Source organism: Tachyglossus aculeatus, chromosome 25 (assembly GCF_015852505.1).
Source record: "Tachyglossus aculeatus isolate mTacAcu1 chromosome 25, mTacAcu1.pri, whole genome shotgun sequence".
Classification (NCBI taxonomy): Eukaryota; Metazoa; Chordata; class Mammalia; order Monotremata; family Tachyglossidae; genus Tachyglossus; species Tachyglossus aculeatus.
The window spans coordinates 10,816,126-10,838,186 of record NC_052090.1 but is presented as its reverse complement, the minus strand read 5'-3'; the positions used below and the strand labels follow the sequence as shown (position 1 = coordinate 10,838,186).

At 39.7% G+C, this 22,061-nt stretch overlaps 1 protein-coding gene across 1 annotated transcript in view; it reads left to right on the top strand.

Moving 5' to 3' along the window:
- The window catches only part of CCDC178 (coiled-coil domain containing 178), a 244,510-nt gene that overhangs the window by 203,211 nt on the left and 19,238 nt on the right, over positions 1-22,061 (top strand). Inside the window, exon 19 of the mRNA XM_038766705.1 lies at positions 16,751-16,885. Coding sequence (XP_038622633.1) covers positions 16,751-16,885 — 135 coding nt within the window. The remainder of the gene's footprint in view (positions 1-16,750; positions 16,886-22,061) is intronic.

Genomic DNA, 22,061 nt, shown 5'->3' with positions numbered 1-22,061 from the left:
TTATCATATTTTGCCCGGTCAGTTTTTCAATATTATTAATTATTTGCCTGTAAATTGCCTGTAGCAACTGAAGCAGATGAAATGTCTGATTTCTCAGCATGACACTGACCCATCAGTACCTAGAATGAGTTACTTCCATCAAGTTCAATGGGTCTTTGCATGCAAGAGGACAACAGACTGAAGAATTTCATGTGAAGAATTTCATGTGGGAACCTTTCTTATAAAATGCTACCAGTATAGTTTTTATGTTCATGAACATAAATCACATTCTAGACTGTGAGCCCGTTGTTGGGTAGGGACTGTCTCTATATGTTGCCGACTTATACTTCCCAAGGGCTTAGTACAATGCTCTGCACACAGGAAGCACTCAATAAATACAATTGAATGAATGAATTCCCCAATCTCTATATTTATTTTGTAGAATTTAGGGCCTATCTTTTCACATGGCCAAAAGTCATCCACAGTCATAATATTAATAAATGCCCTAGAGAAGGTTTAAAACAATGTATAGATCAAAACAGGTTTCTATTCTTAAGAGTACTGAGCCTGGGTCTTCCGGGTCTGACTCTTCTAGGTTTCGATCGTTTCAAGTCTGAATTATCTCTACAGCCTCTAGGTCAGTGTAAAACATGCTGTTAAAAGAATGTTATTTAGTCCCTGATAGAACATTCATTCATTCATTCAGTCGTATTTATTGAGCGCATACTGTGTGCAGAGCACTGTACTAAGCGCTTGGGAAGTACAAGTCGGCAACATATAGAGATGGTCCCTACCCAACAATAGGCTCACAGTCTAGAAGGGGGAGGCAGACAACAAAACAAAACAAGTAAACAGGCATCAATACCATCACACACACTATATATATATATATTAATATTAATATATTATACACATCATTAATAAAATAAATTGAGTAGTAAATATGTACAAATATACACAAGTTCTGTGGGGAGGGGAAGGGGTAGGGCAGGGGGGCAATGGGGAGGGGAGGAGGAGAGGAAAAAGCGGGGGCTCAGTCTGGGACTAGAGGGACTTCAGGGCGTCGCCCCAGGATTTTCTGAAAGTCCTGAGGAAACGTGCCCAGTCTGCTGCTGCTGTCCATAATCTCTGAATCTCCTGCTCCAGCCTAGCATACCTCAGTCAAAAATGGGCCAATAGTCTTGGAGCAGAATCTGAAATATCATCGTTCTCATCATCATCATCAATGGTATTTATTGAGCGCTTTCTGTGTGCAGAGCACTGTACTAAGCACTAGGGAGAGGACAATACAACACCTACAGGGAGCGAAGGAAATGGTGCCAAGCGTGTGTAATAAATGCAACAGAACAGCAAGGGACAACCATTCTATACACACCTTGTGGGAGGGATTGCTAGTCATATATTGCTTTTACCAGCCCCACTTGAGCACACCGATAAAAACCTCACTGTTAGGAACATCTTCAATATAATAATAATAATACTTGTTAAATGCTAACTATACTCCAAGCACTATTCTAAGCACTGGGGTGAGTACAAGATTATCAGGTTGGACACAGACTGGCACACCTGCAACTCACAGTCTAAGTAGGAGGGAGTAGTATTTAATCTCCATTTTACAGATGGGGCAACTGAGACACAGAGAAGTTAAGTGACTTGCCCAAGGTCACACAATAGACATGTGGCAGAGCAGAAATTAGGACCCAGGTCCTCCAACTCCCAGGTCTGTGCCCTTTCCATAACTAGGCCACCCTGTTTCAAACCCAAAGGTCAGTTATACAGACAGTGCACCCTACTTATTTGAAAGAGTAAATACAGATTCTTTTTCTTAGCGATTAGCACACACCCTGGAAGATCTGGCTCTTTGGATAATGTCAATCGTTTCTTTTGGTGTCATGTTCTAAGTGTATTTGGTGGATATTTTAATGGTGTTCACAGCTCCAAAAAAAATCATTCATAGATAACAAACACTCCGCTGTTGCCAGTCTAGTAATGAAAGAAAAATTCAAGTTATCAAAGATAAAACGGGGGTGTGAATTTTAGTAGATGATTGTTTAGGACACGTAAATCAAACCTGAATGCAATTGGCGTGTGCTTCTGATGCTTGTGCCCCATCCAGTCTGTAGAACTGGGCTCAAATATCAATCCCTCAATCAATCATTCCTGTTTGTTGAGACCTTTATGCTTAGCACTGGAAGAGTAAATGCTTGGAAGAGTACAGCAGAAGTAGTAGATGGGAATCTTTTCATCCCAGCAAGGGAGGCAGACACTAACACGAAGTATAGATAGGGAAAAGCAATGGAGTTTTAAGTAAAGCAACAAGTGCTTCTGGGGAGTGAGTGATTACCCAGTGCCTAGCTAATTTGGAAGTGCTGCTGGAGTGTAAATTGCAGGGAAACAGGGTGGGGATTAATGAGATTAGTCAGAGAAGGCCTCCTGAGGAGATGTGATTTTTAGGTGGGTTTTGGAGATGGGTAAAGGAGTGGTCTCCCAGATGCATAGGCATGAGAGTCAGAGGACTGGAGTTCTAATCCCGGCTCTGCCTCCTGTCTGTTGTATGACCTTGGGCAAGTCACTTAACTTCTCTGTGTCTCAGTTACCTCATCTATAAAGTGGGGACAATGATTGTGTCTAGCTTGGATCCACCCCAGCACTTAGTACAGTGTCTGGCACATAGTAAGACCTTAACAAATACCATAAAAAAGATAGTGGGGATGGGGAGAGTTCCAGGCAGGATGAAGGGCGTGAGCAAGTGCTCAACAGTGAAAGGGATGGGAATGCGGCCGAGAGAATAGGTTGGTTGAGGAGGAGCCAAGCGGGCAAGCCAGGTTGTTGTGGGAGAAGAGCAAGGAAAAGTAGGAGAGGAGAATGCTGATTGAGTGTCTTGAAGCCAGCGGTCAGGAGCTTTTGTTTCATGCAGAAAGTAGTGGTAAAGCATTGGAAGATATTGAGGATTTAAAATATCGTAAGTGGCAGAGGATTGAAATCACGTAATCTGCTTAAAATGTTCTTTGTTCATATTCTGTTCCTGACTTCTACTTTAATTAGTGTAACAGATTGAATCAGTCTAGGAATCTGCCCTAACTGCAGTAGAGATGGAGATGTCCAAAGCATCCTGGACAGTCTCTCCGTTACTAATAGAGTTATCAACAGACCTATCAATCCTAACTGCAGGCAGCTCATGTTTAATTTAGAATACGACTAGAACAAAATAAGCCAGACTTAATCATGTTTGTGATTAACGTGTGTGATTCACTTCGGGATCCTAATCTTAAATTTAGAGGTCTTGTCAGTGCTGTCACCGTACCTTGATGAGTATGCTTCTGTCTACTTTAAGGAGGAGCATTCATTAAAGAAAGGGGGTGATTACAGTTGACCCATTGGGCTTGCTTCCTCCCAGCCTCCCGTTGCATCCAGGAAAGCACTTCGGGTGCTAATCTGCCAGACCCTAGAGAATCAGCCCCACCCTAGTATGCTTTAAAGGGTCACTTTGGGTATCCGAAGAAGCTGTAACTAAGAATGAATAAAGGAAGTTCTGACAGCAGGAGAGGAGGAGTTGCAAAGAAGAAAGAATTGGTCACACAAGAGAGAAGTAAATAAAAATGAACACTTTGAGGTCATAATTGAAGAAAAAAATGGCAAAGGTCAAAATAGTAGTACCATCCTGCAAAACGTCCTAGAATCATTATACCTGAGTAGCAAGTGCCTTGATATGCTTGTAGCAATTCCACAGGATGTTAAGATTGTTGCTAGTGGTTTAATTTCTCTCAGTGTGTGCACACAAGCAAAACTTTGACCTTAATATCGAAACAAAACAGATTTGGAGAAGTCAAGAACAGATGCCAAGATCCCTTTACCTAACACCTGCTCTTGTTAGATATGTTTTATGAACTTGTAATTTTAAAATGCCAAGATTGGAACACAATCTTGGTGTGTAAGGGGGAAGGTTAAGAATCAGCAAGATATACTATGGGACTGAGTTCCTCCTTGGCTTAGAACTCAGCACCATTGAACATTCAGATGACCATAGGAGCAGGCCTACAAGTGTGCATAAGGCAGTAGTGCTGGCCCTAGGTCCTGAAGTAGACTTTGGCTGCTTACAACTCCTGAAGCTTGTATCTATCTCATGCAAATACCTTTTTTTTTTTTTAAAAAAAAAAAAGAACTCTCAATTCAAAGCAGACCTGTTCATACTGTATTAGTCAGATTTGCCCCTTGTTACTGGCACCTTTTATGAAAACCGGGGCTATGGTTCCTGCAATTTTTTTGTGGTATTTGTTAAAGTGTTTACTATGTGCCAGGCACTGTTGTAAGTGCCATGGTAGATACAAGATAATCAGGTTGGGCACATTCCATGTCCCACATGGGGCTCAAAGTATTTAATCCTCATTTTACAGAGGGGGTAACAGGGACAGAGAAGTCAAGTGACAGAGCCAGGATTAGAACCCAGGTCCCCTGACTCCAGGCCCGTGCTCTTTCCACTAGGCCATACTGCTTCCATTCATGTCTGCCCTTACTGATTTGAATGTAAATGCCTATTTCTGAACAGTTATCTTCATCATCATCAAAGACATGTGAGGAAGCTATTTGAAATTTTTTCTCATGAATTTAATTGATTACTCACTGCCCCCAGTCCCCTGCATATTTCTGGAAAAGCTTAAAAGAATAGAATCTATTTTAAGTGGTGTATTTATCCTTGCTGTCTTCAAGTGCTTAGCAGCAATTATCCCATTTGGTTTTACAAACATCTAATCACCCTTTATTCACTTCCCTTATGAGAAGTAGCATGGCCTAGTGGAAAGAGCACAAGCCTGGGAGTCAGAAGACCTGGGTTTTAAACCTGACCCTGTAACTTGTCTGCTGTGGAATCTTATTTAACTTCTCTGGGCCTCAGTTTCCTCATCTGTAAAATGGGAAGAAATACCTGTTCTCCCTCCCCCTAAAACTGTGAGCCCCGTGCAAATCAGGGACTCTGTCCAATATGATTATCTTTATACTACCCCTGTGTTTAGTATGGTGCTTAACACATAGTAACCACTTAACAGATACCATTATTATTACTATTATTATCATCATTATTATCTTTATTATTAGTATTCCCTTTCACTGATGACCAGTACAGATTCTCTTTATCGTGCAGTACGGATCGCCTAATATATCTTTGCAGGAGGATTTCAAAATTCTTTCAATGCACATCAAATATTACTAGCCAGCCTAGTATGTAAAAATCTCACCATCCTTGCAACACTTCCAATGATTCGTCTGGCAGAGGTATCAGTATTTTGAGTGACTATGGCACCTGTGCTTGGACTTGCCATGTTTATTCAAAGTTGAACTTGCCTGCAATCTAAATTTCTTTTAGACAGCACCCCATTTCATTCAAGTTCCAGTGTGGGCTAATTTGCCTGGCTGCCTTAATCTATTTTTTTGATCAGCTGTTGCCACATTCTGCTCACCCTCTTAAATAATTTTAAAACCATTTATGTTTATTTGTGTGTAGAGGAGGTAAGAAGTGGTGGGGGGTATTGCCTTTTCATAATGAAGCCATTGATGTCTTTAAAACTGAAATGTACTTCAGTGCTCCGTGCCACTTTGCAATAAACCAGTGAGCTCTACAATTAATCATTTTTGATATAATGTTTTATACTGAATTAATTTTAGGTAAATGTGATTGTTTTATAGTATCCCCTTGGTTCCTCTGCTCTGAAATCAGTAGGTCTCAGAAGACTACCGAGGATATGTTGTGGGTAATCGTCAAAGCGAGCTGCTCAAACACCACTCAGGAATGAAACAGCAAAGAATGGGCTCTGGGCACACATCTGGCCACATTTTAAGAACAAGTCACATGATTATTCATCTGCTAGCGTTTAGAAAGTACTTTTTGGAAAGAAAGGGCAGTGGCATCTTTAAAAGGCATGAATCTCCACAGGCAAACATGCAGTCAGCTGGGTGAACATTGACGATTTAACATTTAAGAAGCTCTTTGCATTTCAGATTTAGTGTCCCCTCCTTTTTGTGGTATTTGTTAAGCACTTACTATGTGTCAGACAATGTACTAAGCACTAGGGTAGTTACAAGCTAGTCAGGTTGGACTTAGTTCATGTCCCACATGGGCTCATTCATTCATTCATTCATTCAGTTGTATTTATTGAGTGCTTTCTGTGTGCAGAGCACTGTACTAAGCACTTGAGAGAGTACAATACAACAGTAAACAGACACATTCCCTGCCCACAACGAGTTTACAGTCTAGAAAGTGTGGGGGACAGACATTAATATAAATAAGTAAATTACAGATATGCTACATAAGTGTTGTGGGGTTGGGAAGGGGGAAGAACAAAGGGAGCAAGTCAGGGTGACACAGAAGGGAATGGGAGAAGAGGAAAGGAGAAGGCCTCTTGGAGGAGGTGTGCCTTCATTTAGGCTTTGAAGGGGCTCACAGTCTTAATTCCTATTTTGGGTAATCCCCATTAATGTAACTGTGGCACAGAGAATCAATCAATCAGTCATATTTATTGAGCGCTTACTGTGTGCAGAGCACTGTACTCAGCACTTGGGAAGTACAAGTCAGCAACACATAGAGACAGTCCCTACCCAACAGCGGGCTCTCAGTCTAGAAAAGTTAAGTGACTTGTCTAAGGTCACGAACCAGACAACTGGCAGAGCTGAGATTAGAACCCAGGTCCTTTCTGACTTCCGTGTTCTACCCATTAGGCCGCACTGCTCCCCTCCTATCATTTAAGTAGTCACACCAAGAATTTGTGGATGCCAAGAGGAGGATGTCGACTGTGATGGGACTAGACAAATCACTCAGTCATTTAGTAACATTTATCGAACACTTGCTCTGTGCAGAACACTATGCTAAGCACTTGAGAGAATACCCCAGAAGACAATGACATGGTCCTTGCCCTCGTGAGGAATAAGAATTTAATGGGATTTGCAGTCTAATGAATTTGATTTCATCCTACTGAAAAGCCAAAACAGAACGACGGTGATTCTACGATTTATTCCTAGAAAGTTTCCATGCCACCTGCCACTAAAGCAATTGATTTTCTTTAGAGTACGATTAGCATTCTGGTTACTTTGATTCCAGAGGCTCTGCACCACAACACCGAGAGAGTTGCTAGCAAACGGTGGCACAGATCTTAGCCCAGTTGGAAATAGTTAAGCCATTTTTTTACTTGACCTGGATTCCTTTGAGAGTGTCCAGTGTCTTGAATTACTCTTATTTTCCAGGCACCTGCCCGGGATGTCAATCTCCTTGGGGTTTCCTGAACTCCCCTTTAGAGAAGAAATGTCCACCATCACATCGGGGAACGTATGGAAGGAGCATCTTTCTTTCATTCCCTTTTAGAAAGTGAGGCAATAATAAAAGGTGGAATCTGGGGTCTAATTCTCTTCTAGGTACTAAGAAGGAGAAACCAGAAGGAAACAAAAGGGGGAAAGATTTGGGAAAATGGTTAAGTAGATTAAAACAAAGGTGCCAAAGGAATTTTCAGGGTGATTGGCATTATTCTAATTCTAAAAAGCTGTCATACATATTCCAGAACTGGCTTGGAAGTGAGAAAGACCTGGGTTCTAGTCCTGACTCTACCACTTGTCTGCTGAGTGACCTTGGGCAAGTCACTTCACTTCTCTGTGCCTCAGTTATCTCACCTGTAAAGTGGGGATGAAGACTGTGAACCCCATGTGGGACAGGGACTGTGTCCGATCTGATTACCTTGTATCTACTCCAGTGTTTAGAACAGTATAAGTGGTTAACAAATACCATTAACTACAACTCAAGAGGCTATGGTTTTTATCCTGCCATCATTTGATTTGGCTGTATTATGATCACTTCCAGTTTTGTAGCAAACGTTTTCTTATCTGGCTAAAATGAAGAAGCTTGTAAATATATTTCATCTCTAACTTTGCCTTCTTAGGTGTTTAGAGTTCTAAGGTGTTTAGAATCATTGAAGTTCAGGTAAGAAAAAATGTTACTTGTAAATAAGATGAAATATCCAAACTGATCAACTTTTAAATTCCTCAACAAATACCTGTTCAAGTGCACTAATTTACTTTCAAAATCAGGAAGCTGTTTGCAACTTCAGTATCAAGGCTCTAGTAAGAGACTCCGTCTTTGGGTTGGGAGGTAGTTCAGTTTAAAAAAATCAATATATACAGTTCCTTTCAATGAGTCATATTTATTGAATGCTTACTATGTGCCAAGCACTGTACTAAGAGCTTGGGAAAATACAAAACAACAGAATTACCAGACACGTTCTGTGCCCATTATGAGCATACAGTCTAGAGGGGGAGACAGACATTATTGTCAGTCAGAACCTTTGTCTTTTGTTGTACTGTACTCCTTGGGCACTTAGTACAGTGCTCTTCATATAGTAAGCACTTACTAAATACCATTGTTTGGTTGATTGATTGCCTTACCTTTTCCTATGCCATCAGACATTTTAGCATTTAAAATTAGCCTGAACTTCCAATTCCCGAACATTTGTTATTTTGCAGCAAAAAAAAAAAAAAAATCAGGAAATTTGCCAGTACTTATTTTGATCATCTGCTTTCTAAGGCAGTGCCAACCAGAATGATGTATAAAACTGAGGAAATGCATTTTGGTGTGTTTACACAGCTATAGATTTGGGTCTGCCTGTGGCTTTTACTCATGTTTAACGTATAGCTTGACTGTTGACAAAAGAGCTTTCCTGAAATGAGCTATGTAATCTTTAAGACTAGCCTGTGGAACAGATTTGACAATAAAGAAATATCTCATTACATAGGAGATTTGTATTTTGTACAGGTGTAACTAGATAGCTGAGTACTATAAAAAGATCAATAGTAACTGGATTCTGTATGTCTGTCATTCTTGTCATGGCAAAATTTACAGAGGAGTTGTAATTGCTATTGTTTGGGTTCTAACAATGAACAGAACTGATAAGGCTTATACTACTTGCATTGCATGAAGCATGTACAATCTCCCAGTTGTATTAAAATTACAAGCACATATCTTCTATCAGATTATATATCTTTCTGAGAAGAGGGAAATGGCATTGAGCTTTTGGCATTAAGTATGATTTGAATGAAACCTGATGGTGACCAGATCAGGAATAAGTTTTAAGAATCCTGTTGTACATAAATTTTTCCAACTAGAATAATTATTTTTCCCCTCCCCCACTTCATTTCTTTATATTGTTTTGAAAGCTTGAAGTCTGATCTTAAATGGACTAAAAGAGAAATGAAGATCAACTGGATAGAGATGAATTCTTTTTTTATTTTTTTGTTTTGTTTTTTTTCCCTTCTACCTCCCTCCCTTCAAATGACTTAACCCTTTCCTAGTAGTGATTCTGAAATTGAAGTACGGCTTTACTGCATCTGTGGCCAGGAATAATTGGGCAATTTTCTGAGACATTATCTGTCTTTCCAAGAGTAAATGTTTATCGTGATATTCTTATTCTTAGCCTATTGCCTCTCCCTAGATTTTAGAATGGAGTAATGGTGTTATCAGATGAACTTTCAAATGCCTTCTCAGAAGCTGTCCATGCATGCACAAGTACTGTACTTCCAGAGGTCCAGCTTATGCAGCACAGAGCTTCTAACACATATTTACTCTTCTCTCAAATGTGCTGAGAAGAAGTGACTATTTGCACTTAAAGGATCAGGAATTGGTGACATTTTGCATCGGTTCCCTGCCTCCTCTCTCACCTCTTCTCCTCCCTCATGTTTTCTGTTGCCAGACTACGGATATGTCATCAAGAATTGTTTTTTCCTTTTTCATCATTCTAATTTTTGACTTTGAATTATAGAGTTATTTTCTCTTTCATATTGTATCTATATGTAGGGTATTTGTTATTGCTACTTGTTCCCTTTAAACTGCCATTCAGTTTCCCTAAAAACATAATTATCACATTGATGAAAAACTCATCTTATTCTATTAATCGGGGGAATAGGCACATCTTCAGCAATTGTACATTTCCTTTAGTCTGATGGTGGCCCCATCAGTGTTCATAGACAAAACATTTTGGGTGTATTCCCTGTGTGGAATGTACATGCTGTCTGATGGGAATTACCTAACTCTTTCAAGGGGAATTTCCAGCATTAACTAGTTTTCACTTTCCAGCAAAACAATTCAAGAGTTAATTTTTAAATAATAACTATGCACAAGGCTTATGCATTTGAACTTACAATGATGATAATAATCACAATTTATATTAAAGATGGTTGTGTTATATTTTTTATGATAAATTCATAATATGGACATTCTCATTTACTTCAAAGACTCCTGATCGTTCTCTTCAGTATGCTTAAAAGCCAGTAAAATGAAGTACTTTGGGAAGGCAATTTTAGACAGCATGTGTTTCTAGAAACCTTTTCACTTTATCTGTAGCATTTATGTAGTGGTACTGTTTAAAAGTTTGGGGATTTTAAATGATGGCAAGGCTAGTCAGTTACTAAAGTTCTACATTTCAAAATTATTATGATTTCTAGGGGTGATGTAATTTTTTAATGTTTTATTTTAGATGTTAAGCGTTTGTGTGTGTGTATGTATTTATGAGCTCTAAAATTATCTTTAAAGAGTCAGACATGCCAAACATTTCTATAATCAAATTATTTTAAAAGAATATTCAGAAATGCAAGCCAAAGGCAGGAAAATACCTTATCTCCTTGGTGACTATGAAGTCTGGATTTTCTCTCCATAGGGAAGCTCAGGAATAATGTTCCTGAGGGAGATATTAAACCTAGGTGGGGTTCAATCAACACTTAACAACAAGTTGAAACCCCTAAATTAGGGACAGGTCAATAGAGAAATGAAGAGACATGTTATATTGTATTCTCCAAAGTGCTTAGTACCGTGCTTTGAATATAGTAAGCATTCAGTAAAAATGATTGACTGATTGATTTTTGAAGAGACATGCTCCCTGCTATTGTTCTGTCCCCCCACAGATCATCCTAGAGCCATCATTATTGAGAAATCTTACTCTCCCTGTTTCCTTTCTTCCTGTTCCCCAACCTTCCCTACCAGGGAAGAACTTAGAATTTGGTCTTTACATAACCCTTTTAAAATGGAAAAAATAAAAAGCCCTGGATATTCTCATTAGAGAGATGATCCTTTCATTTTGTTGAGCGAACACTTTCAGACAGTAAACAAAGAAGTCATATGTAAACACCATGCTGCCTGCTGAAATGATATAAATCTCAATAATCCTTCTGGAAAATGGTGAAGTTACTTTTGCAGTCTCCAAAGCTTCACTAGTTAATTCCATCCAAGATATTACATTTTGAATCCTGCCACTGAATTTTGAAACTGTTGTGACATATCCAAGAGATGCTTCAAGACTGATGAACCACTTCAGTTTTGGAAAGTTCAAGTTCTCTCACATGGAAATTCATCACCTTAAGTGAGGCAAGCTTCAATTTTGCATGCTGGTGTATTCCAAATATATTACTCACAATTTTTATCATTTGTGAAAGGGAAAATAGCAGCCATTTTCTATCTCTGGGATTTATTTTGTCTGTGAAACATTCATGTAAAGCTAGATAGCAACATTGTTTTCCTTCCCTGACTTTTTATTTCCTTGCTGATTGGTGTATTTCTTTACTAGGTGTAAAAGGCTACAGTATCCAAAAAATTTAGCCTTATTTAATTACTTTTCTGTGCATCACCTTAATAATTACTGCTGTTAAAATACTGGAATAAAATAATATATTCAGAGTGTAGTGTCATTTGGCAATCTTCATCTTCCCAGTCAATGTTATATTGAACAGAGTTAGATAAAAAGAATAAATGAACAGAAAGTTGTCATATAGGCAGAGAAAATGTAGGAAATCAACTAACCTAGCTAAAGTACAGCTGTGGTCTCTGAAATACCCCTTTTCTATGGACACACAAGGAATTCCTAACTCCTTTGGCCATCTTGCCCAGACCCAGATCTGGCCTTTGCAAGGTAGTGAGAAAGAAGAGGATCTTAAAGACCCAGTGAAACAATCCCTGTAGACTGTGAGCCCGTTGTAGGGTAGGTACCATCTCTATATGTTGCTAACTTGTACTTCCCAAGTGCTTAGTAGAGTGCTCTGCACACAGTAAGCACTCAATAAATATGATTGAATGAATGAATGAACGAATCTCATATCATCTGACATAAACTCCTTGACTCTACTAAAGCTATTGTACTCTTCCGAGGATTGAATACAGTGCTTTGCACTGTCAGCACTTAACAAATACTACCTATTGATCTATCAGCAGTAGACAGAGCAATACGGTCGGCAACAATCAGGAGGGCGTATGATCTCCTTGGGTGGAGGCTTTGTGGAGATCAAGATACCAGGAGGTATGCTTCTTTTAGACTGTGAGCCCACTGTTGGGTAGGGACTGTCTCTATATGTTGCCAATTTGTACTTCCCAAGCGCTTAGTACAGTGCTGTGCACATAGTAAGCGCTCAATAAATACGATTGATGATGATGATGATGCTTCAGAACAGAGAAAATACATCACCAAAGCAGGAATCTATTCTTACCTGCACACACTGGGGGATGGATTCATGATCCCACATTGATTTTTTCAACTACACCCAGATGAATGAATATATTTGTAGCACTGTCCTTCGTACTAGGAGAAGGCACTACTGATTAGTCATTCATCTATGAATGTGTGCTTCACTGAAAAGACTTGTGTGGGACCACAGTCCCAGCTATGCTTAGCACATACGAAGGTTGTCATTTTCTTAAAAATAGTATTAAGTGCTTACTATGTGTCAAGCATGTACTAAGCACTGGGCTAGATACAAGTTAATCAGGGTTGGTGACAGTCCCTGTCCCACATAGGGGCTCACAGTCATAATCCCCATTTTACGGATGAGGTAACTGAGGTACAGAGATTTTAAGTGATTTGTTCAAGGTCACAGGGCAGACAAGTGGCAGAGCCGAAATTAGAACCCAGATCTTTCCAAATCAGAGGCCTGGGCTCTATCCACTAAACCACGCTGCTTTCTTTATGTTTGGAACATGAAGAAGGTTGCACCATTAGTAGCAACTTTTTCAGAAATGAAGAACAACTTGAAGGGGGGAAGTTGGTGAGCTTCTAGTCCTTGAACCATCTTTGTGGAGGGAGAATGAAAAACATTATAAGAGAAAGGAAAGAGTGGAAGGAAGGAGTAGCAACTGAGGAGGTGCAAAGGAAGTCTAGCCTGTGTATACTGGCCTGATGTCTGATTTCTTAGTAGATTTTCTTAATTTCTTTAGGCTTTTAATATGCAAGTAATTACCAGAACTGGGTATTTAACCCACTCACTGCTATAGTCCCTGTCTGAGAGCCTTATGTTACCTTATAAAATGTACACCTTAAGCAGTTGTACATCTTGCTTCTTTATGTATGCCTCCTGCGATTGGTGCAGTTTTGATTTTCTACCAGATTCCCCAGAGATTATGGGTCAGAAGCCTCTACCCCAAGCCAGTAGTGTTATTACTGCCATCTCTGATCCTCTGATTGGCTGAATCAAACATTATAGGGAGGTGGGAAGCTTTGTCAAAGTTCCCTCCCTCTGTCCCTCTACCCCCACTCACCAAGGCCACACCTTGGCCACTTATGAACTGACAGAGTTTCCGAATGAAGGTACATTTCTCTGTTCAGAACCACTGGTGAGCCTTGGCCAGGCTGGGTAGCACAGTCTCATGTATGTCACCAAAGTGCAACTGTAGTTTCAGTGATGCGAATGAGGAATGAATTTCAACATAAGGCCTGTCGAAGCTGCACTGAAAGCCCCAGCAGACTATTTCACTTTAGGGTTTGCAATGAGCCATGGCTAGGGCCCAATTGACTCTCATCTAAAAACATTACTCCAGAGTGCCAAACAACGGCACTTTTCCCACTCACAAGACTTGTACCTTCAGAACACAATTCTGGGTTTCAGCATACCTCTGTTGTTATTTTATTTTTCATTAAACTATTTCTTCAGGTTATGCCTTTAATCTGGGTGGGTTAGGGAAAGTGCAGTAGAAGACTCCCATAAATAAAGGGTTCTTCCCCACATTCCCAGATTTTCATGCTCATCACTCATGTTCTGGCTGTGTCTCTTTGAGCATCTTAAAAGGCTATATAGGGTTGCCACCAGTCTGGTATTTGGGAAGTCCAGAATGACCAGATGTTACCAGGAAAATTGGGAAAGCAGTAATTTACGGGAACATGCTCATGCTTGCTCCATTCCTGGGGTTTCTGGGTAGTTCACTGATGCTCTCTGCCGACTCTATAAGTCCTTTGCTGCAGTAGCCAGCAGTGGGATCTCTGAATGCTGTCCTTTGTCCTCATCTTGACCTTGAAGCTTAGGATAAGTTCTCGCCCACCTATTTGCCCCTGAGTCCTGCTTTCACCATATGTAGGGGGAAGGAAATCCAGATGTTCAGTCTCTGTTAATGCTCCCCTTGATTGAACTTGATTTCTATTTTGAACTCAACGCTTTGCTTGTCACCCTCATTCCTGAGCTTTTGCAAGTAGATCTCTCCTAAGCGTTTAGTACAGTGCTGTGCACACAGTAAGTGCTCAATAAATACGATTGAATGAACTCCTGGTGGAGCTGGTCAGTAGCCAGATATATAGTATTTTAGGTACAAGGGTGAAATAAGGGAGGTACAGATTGGTTTCCTAACTCTAGTGTAGATAATGTACCTCAATCAGATTTACCCAGAGTAATCTTGTAGACTCTTCTAATGGAACTCTATCCATTTACTTTGACCCATTTATCATTCAAAAGAGTCTCATAGCCTGCACTTGAAATCATGGACTCCTAACCTAAGGACCTCAAAGGATCCCATCATCATCACCAACAGTGTTGGTTGAGTGCCTGCTTTGACATTGAGGTCCTTTGTGATTTAAATTTGAATAGCTGGATTTGAAACTATTTGGCTCACCTGTGTCATCCTCCTACCTCAGTCAGGACTACATTTAAACCAGGCCTTACACTTAAAGGAAACCATAATTGTCCATCAGCTCCTTAACAATCTCCAAAGAAGGATATTCTACTTCATTCCTGGGCATTCGGCTTCACTGACACAAAGTCCCCAGACAGAAAGATTCCAGTTTGTTGAGAACAAAACCAAAAGTCTTACTTAAAAACCAAATGATAGTCATACTTCTCAATATCTCCACAACACTGGGGTAGAATGGAAGTAAACTAATCTGATAGAATTTTATTTTTCCCAAATCCTGATTATTTTAATGCACTGCCCTGCTCTGTGATCTTCTCAATTCCTGCCAATCAAATTGGTAATGATGAGCTCAGTATTTTTTCAGTAGGAAGTTAAGCTGGCAAATCTATCATTTTGATAATTATCCTTGCTTCCTTTTTTAAAAAGAAGCAGGCCCCATGTTGCCCTTTTCTGTGAATAAAGCATAGATGAAATATGAATATTTAGCCACTGGTGTCAAAATAGTTGAGGCCTGAAATTTGACATTTGAAACTGTTACATTATTGTGATCAATGGGGAAAATTCCTTTTACTGTGCCAACGTGAAATAGGGTAGTTAGAAAATTTTTCCCTTTCAGTTTTTGTTTTCATATCACCAGGCCCCCACAAAAAGGAAGCCCAGAGATCATGAGACTACAATATGCAGTCAAAACTAAAACAATGTTCTAGGGATTTGGGCACAGTCTATAGAATATCTACATTCTTATATGAGCATTTATGGAGCTGCTAGAATATTTCCTTTTGATTTTAGAGGTCTTGCTCCCTGGCAGATTTTCTCCTGGAACCAATTTTTGTCTGAGGTACAAACCCTTAAAATGATTAAAACAGTAAGAAAAAGAAACTTGGCTGTAACCACCCTGTGTGGTCCAGCTGTATCCACTGATTGATCAAACATTCCTGCTTAAGTAAATAACCTGAGACTGCGAGCCCCATATGGGACAGGGACTGTGTCCCAACTGTATTATTTTGCATCTACCTCAGCACTTAGTACACAGTGCTTGACGTGTAGGAACTGCTTAACAAATACTATTATTAGTATCATCATAACATTAAGTAACCCTCTGTTTCATGTTTTAATTAAAATTCTTTTTTTGATGGGTAAAATTCCTCATGAGTGATCTTTTGTATAGGTATAAAGTCAGAAGAAAAACCATCACTTCTCAAGCACTGCATTCACTGTAGTTTAGTGTGCTGAGATGCTTTCGTGTCACATGGTTATAGCTAGGTAGATTAATAGGGAGTTCTATCTGGAAATTTCTTTCCTGTTATTGTTCTCCCTCAGCAGTTGATGGCTAAGTTAATTCTCTTTAGTTTTGTCATGCTCTAAAGCACACATTGCCTGGCTATGATAAGCTCTACAAGGGGGAAAAAAAAGCAATGGTGTCCATCAAAGTCTTAAACTTGCATTTTAAACTTTGGCCTGACCTGATGTGCCATTCAAAAAAGCTTCAAAAGATTATTTTTTTTAAGAAAGGTTCAATATGTCCCGAGGCTATCGGTTTTGAGTTAAACTGGGTGAAGTAGAAATATTTTACTCATCAGCTTTGCAGTCACAGAGTTTGCCTCAGCTAGAACAAAACTGCTGAGCCATTTAGAGAAAATTAACCCCCCATCCTGGCAGCCAGATGTGACTGGTTTCTGATGAATGCGCATGAGTGGGCTGAAAAATCAAGAGACTGTGAAATTCCTGTCAGGTCCGTACAGTGCAGAATGGGCTATTGACTGCTTTCTATATTTCCCTCCATCATTCTTCTTGAACACTGCCATTAATTTCCTCTCCCACTCTGACTGGTGTGGTTTTTTTTTTTTCCCTCCTTCTCCCCCCCTTTAGTTCTGCGTGCTACAAAGCAGGATGAACAGGGCACTGGAGGAGTACTTCAAACTGCGAGGCCTCTATAGCCAAGCAGGGTTGGCGAAGTTCCAGGGAGTCTCTCAGGAGAATGCTCAGAAAATATTAGCTGTGCAGGTAGGTGATTGCAAGGAAGTCGGAAAGATCATTCTGATCTAGATTGAAAAGCAAATGATGGGTAGTGTGATGAAGCATTAAAACCATATCCCATCAGAGTTTTATAAATTTTTAACCTCTTTAATAAACTGGAATTGCATGAAGGATGAATTCACCAAGTTGGCACATATACCATGCATACTTTGGGGAAAAAAACCCGATAGGACTTATTTTTCACAAAGCTTTGAACAGGTTGTTAACACATTTTGTCTAAATACATTTTTTTAAAAATCTCCTGGCGTTGAGGCTTGTCACTCAGCTGCTTGACGAAATATCGTTACCATGTTCTGTCTTTGTGCAAATTCCACTGCCAGGGTAAACAATACTGGCTTATGCATTTTCTTAGTTACATAATTTCTTTACCATAAAGCAGTTATTCTGCTAGACTCTCATAGTCAGACTCGGAGATTCCTTTACGTAGATAAGAAACATGGGATTTGGTTACAGCAGCATTTTCCAGATGCTTGCAGGAGGGTATTTGCCTCGGCATAGTTTTTGGGTTTGTTTTTTTTTCCAAAGGTGGGTTTTGTGTTTTCTAGACCATTTTATATGTCCTGTAAATGTTTATTGTATGCTTTTGAAAATATCTTATGAATATGTTCTTCTTGATTACTTGACATCATACAAGGTCATTTCCAGATGTCATGGTTTGGTGCAAGACCACAGTTGAAAAGAAAACCCTCTTAACCCCTGTTTCTAGAAACTGTTACTTAGCATAACGTGCAATGTTTAATGCAGCGTATTTAATAAACCATAACTTGCATTTTCAGCAACAGCTTATTACAGACTGAGCATTAAGACTGCACATTTTTCTTAAATTTTAATATTACCCTAATGCACTGTGTGACTGCTATTAACGTGATTAAAGAAGAAAGCTATTTTGATCCCAGCTTGAATAGCTCCTTTATAGATCCTCACTGGGGTCCATTTTTAGTACCTTTCCTGAATGATTTTTAAAAAAAGAGAATCCTACAAAACCCAGCAGGTGTGGCCTTAGGTTTCACCCATTCTCAGGTGTTGTCAAGTCAAAAATTTTAAAAGAGCAAAATTAAATCATTAGGAAAAATGGAAAGAGCTCTGTTCATATCTTAATGGAGTATTTTGCAATTGGCAGGTTTTTTAATCCTTAAGATGACTTGGCTTTCATGAATATGGATAAAGAAAAGACCTCCATTAATATAGAGGCCAAAATGTATGAATAATAATTACAGCTTGGCTAGACTCTACAGGTGCTCTCTTGGTTTCTTTGAATGTGAAACGTGAAATTAGTCTCATCTGACATTAGTGTTTTAAGTGTTAGGTTGTGAATATAACCTGTGATTGAATTTTTACATCAATTACTAGTCTATATTATAATGAACGACAACTTGGAAAATCCTTTTCTTCTGCCTAAAATATACCACTCGCACAGGATAAATTGTACCCATCAATTGAGTTATCCTGAATGACTGAAAAACTAACAATCTCTAAAAACCGTGCAGAGCGCATTCCTGTCATGCTATCACCTAAAGCATCAGCATTTGATTCTACTGTTTGGCTATCACCTTTGGCTTCTCCATTCAAGTTGACAAAGGGACACATTGTTATGCTTGTTAGAAAACCTTGGAAATTAAAGAGATAGAAAGACAGTCAAGCAAGGTCAAAGAGTTTGCCTTAGCTAGACAATACTGCTGGGGCATTTAAAGCCTTGGTTCTCTCATCTGCAAGGTAGGATTTGGGAATTTTGGACCATTTGAGGTGTGGATTGGCCCTAATCTCCAGTCTGGTGCAGATGTCTTCCATTTAGAAGACACTTTGTTAGCATTGAAGGGGACACATTAATGAAAAGGACATACCTGAGGGCTACTGGCCTCAGCTGAAGGTTCCATTTAAATGTGTGGACTGAATCTGTAAATGAGCTGGAGCTACTCAGGTGCTTCTCCCTCCTGAAGGTACATGTGTGTTGGTGGCAGCATCAGAACCCGTTATTTGGAAGTCCAAGTTTCCAGGTCCTTATGTCTGTTTGCATCTGATTAAATTCAAGAACCAGGCAGCCAAGGGTTTTTGCTGAGGAAATTGTTATGGAAGTCATTCATATGTGTACTAATTTGGATGTTCATAAAATGTGAAAAAGGTTAAATGTGATTTCCTAAGGTGAGACTTCCTAGCCATTACTGGGAATCCTTTCCCTCCCCCCATAACAATAAGACTCATCTGAGGTAACTGAAGTTGGTGGTGGGTAGGCATTGGGCAGTCCTTTTCTGAGTATTGGACCAATGTTGTAGTGGTGGGGTGGAATGCAGAAAGAAGATAGAGGATTTTGATCAGTGAAAGCAAAGATTAGGTCTTTTCTGTTCTGCAAGATGTCTGATTTCCTTTACTCAGTGGCAATAATTATCCTTGGCTTTGTTCATTATTATTATTATTATTATTAATGGTAAGAATAATGATATTTAAGTGCTTATTGTGTGCTTTATTCCAAGAAAAAATATGTGCTCCAAATATAATGTTATTAAATGATACACATTTACATGCTTGTATGTACATTGTGACAGAGATACCCAACTGAATGGGCAAAGTCCACCTATTCAGACACACTGATGATGTTCAAATTAACAAAAGTTGTTAGCGTTTTTTGGAAGAGAAACAATAGTGGATTCCTAGATGTTGGATGAAACCATAGTTATGGAATCAAATAAAATGAAAAGGGCTAAACCTGACTTTATCCATCTTTAATCTTTCTTTCAAATATTTTGTCAGTACAAGAGAACCTTCTAAAGTACAGGGTAAATAGCATGTTCAGTTGCAAGTGGTCCTAGAGATGAATCAAACTCATTTATGGCTGGCAGGGATGCAGGCTCTTGATTATGTAAGGCAAATCATATGGATGAATAGCATTTCCCCACACAACTGCGCTCACAGTAAAATGTGAAGGTCTTCGGGAATGTGGGAACGATGGTTTGAATCGGAGCATTGTAAGATGAGAAGGAAAAAGAGAAGATTTCAACTTTTAGCAGACAACATGCCATACTTTAGCCAGAATACAGCCTCCAAATTTAATATGGAGTTCAGGGCCCTACGAAAAGATATCACGGGCTGGCAATGCCTGGTGCTTGAAGGTGGTGGAGAGATCAAAGAATGAGAGAGCTGGAAGAGGCCTTTATAAGCCAGCCAGAATGTTAGTTCATATTTTTTAATGGTATTTCTTAAGCACTTACTATGTGCCAGGCAATGTACTGCACAATGGGGTAGCTACAAGATAATCAGGTTGGACACAGTCCCTGTTCCACATAGGGCTCACAGTCTTAATCCCCATTTTACAGAAGAGGTAGCCAAGACACAGAGAAGTAAAGAGACTTGCCCAAGGTCACCCAGCAGACAAGTGGCTGAGCTGGAATTAGAACCCAAGTCCTCTAACTCCCAGGCCCGTGCTCTTTCCACTACCCCACAGTGCCCCCCTATTTTCACAGAAGAGAAAGGGAAAATAAGTCTACCAGTGTGAGAATGCTCTCAGAGCAGAGATGTCAGTCTTCTCAAACCCTCCCCAAATGACTCCCCAAAATCTTCATCACCTCTTGTCACTGGCCAAATCTGCAGAAACAGCTGGATGTCTCAGCTTCCCTCATCACCACAATTCTAGACTGTAAGCACCCTGTGGGCAAGGAATGTGTCTACAAACTGTTTTATTTAATTCTCCCAAGCACCTAGTACAGCGTTTTGCACAATAAATACTCAATAAATACCACTGATTTATTTGTAATTGTTCCAGAAGCATCAGCTGCTTCTCTCCCTTTCCTATGACCACCGCACTTTTTAAACCCTCTTCTACCCCCTCTCCAGCCACCCCAGGACAGAGCTAATTAATCAATCATATTTATTGAGCACTCACCGTGTGTAGAACATTGTACCAAGGGCTTGGGAGAGTACAACAGAACAGAGTCGGTAGCCACATTCCCTGCCCACAAAGAGCTTGCAGTCTAAAGGGGGAGATGGACATTAATATAAATAAAATGATCTAAATAGGCCAATGAATTATGGATATGTACTTAAGTGCTGTAGGGCTGAGGGAGGCCCAGGGGGTAAGGATCAGCTGAAGCCCTAAACAGAATTACTCCCTCAGCACAATAGGGGATCATAAGGTTCCAGGTTGCAAGACTTTCCAACTGGATGGTCAGAAACTGATCAGGTTGGATGTTGGGGCCTGAAGACAGTACAGAAAAAATACAGAAAGGAATACATTCTGGAATTAAAGGGAGGTTACTGAGATGTCATTGGGGATTCAGCTTGGCTTGCCTTTACCTATGATCCTTTCTGTTAATAGAACCAGACAGCTTCAAAAAGACTGATCTGCCTTAGTAGAACTTTGGCCTATTGGCTTCTTGGCACTGTAGCTCTCAGATATAAATTGTTCAGTATTAGTATCTGCTAGTAAAGTGGGCCCGGGGGGAGGCCTTATCTTTTACACACAGGTTCCACTGCAGTTTTTATCTCTTTTATTATCAGGGTACTATCACATTGAGTGATTTTAACCAGTTGAATATTTTCAAGCACTTGTGAAAAGTATCACTGCCTACTGGGAAATGCACAGGCCTGGGAGTGAGCAGGACTAAGTCTAATCCCACCTCTGACACTTGTCTGCTGTGTGACCTTGAGCAAGGTACTTAACTTCTCTGTGCCTCAGTTACCTCATCTACAAACTGGGGATTAAGACCGTGAGCTGTATGTGCAACAGGGACTGTTTCCAACCTGATTATTGTGTATCAACCCCGGTACTTGGCACACGGTAAGCGCCTAACAAATACCACAAAAAACTTGCAAAAAAAAATCTAATTTGTCTGAAATTTTTACCCAGATTTCCCCTTTCCACTGCCCCACTTTCCTCTCCCAAGATGTTTCTCTTACTTTAATTCAAGTGTTTACCATTCACATAATCTTCATTGAGAATAGTGTATGAAAGTGTTGAGAATTGTCAGCATTAAATGACACTTTTAATTAAATATTTTAACTCTCTAGAATCTCACATATTTTTTCAATAGTGTAGTAATCCTCAACTGTGTATTTTCTCCAGACTTTTTATAGCAAAATAGTACTAAACTCTGTTGGCATTGTATGAGGCAAAAATCCCCTCTGAACTGTAAACTCCTCCCTATAGCCTCTA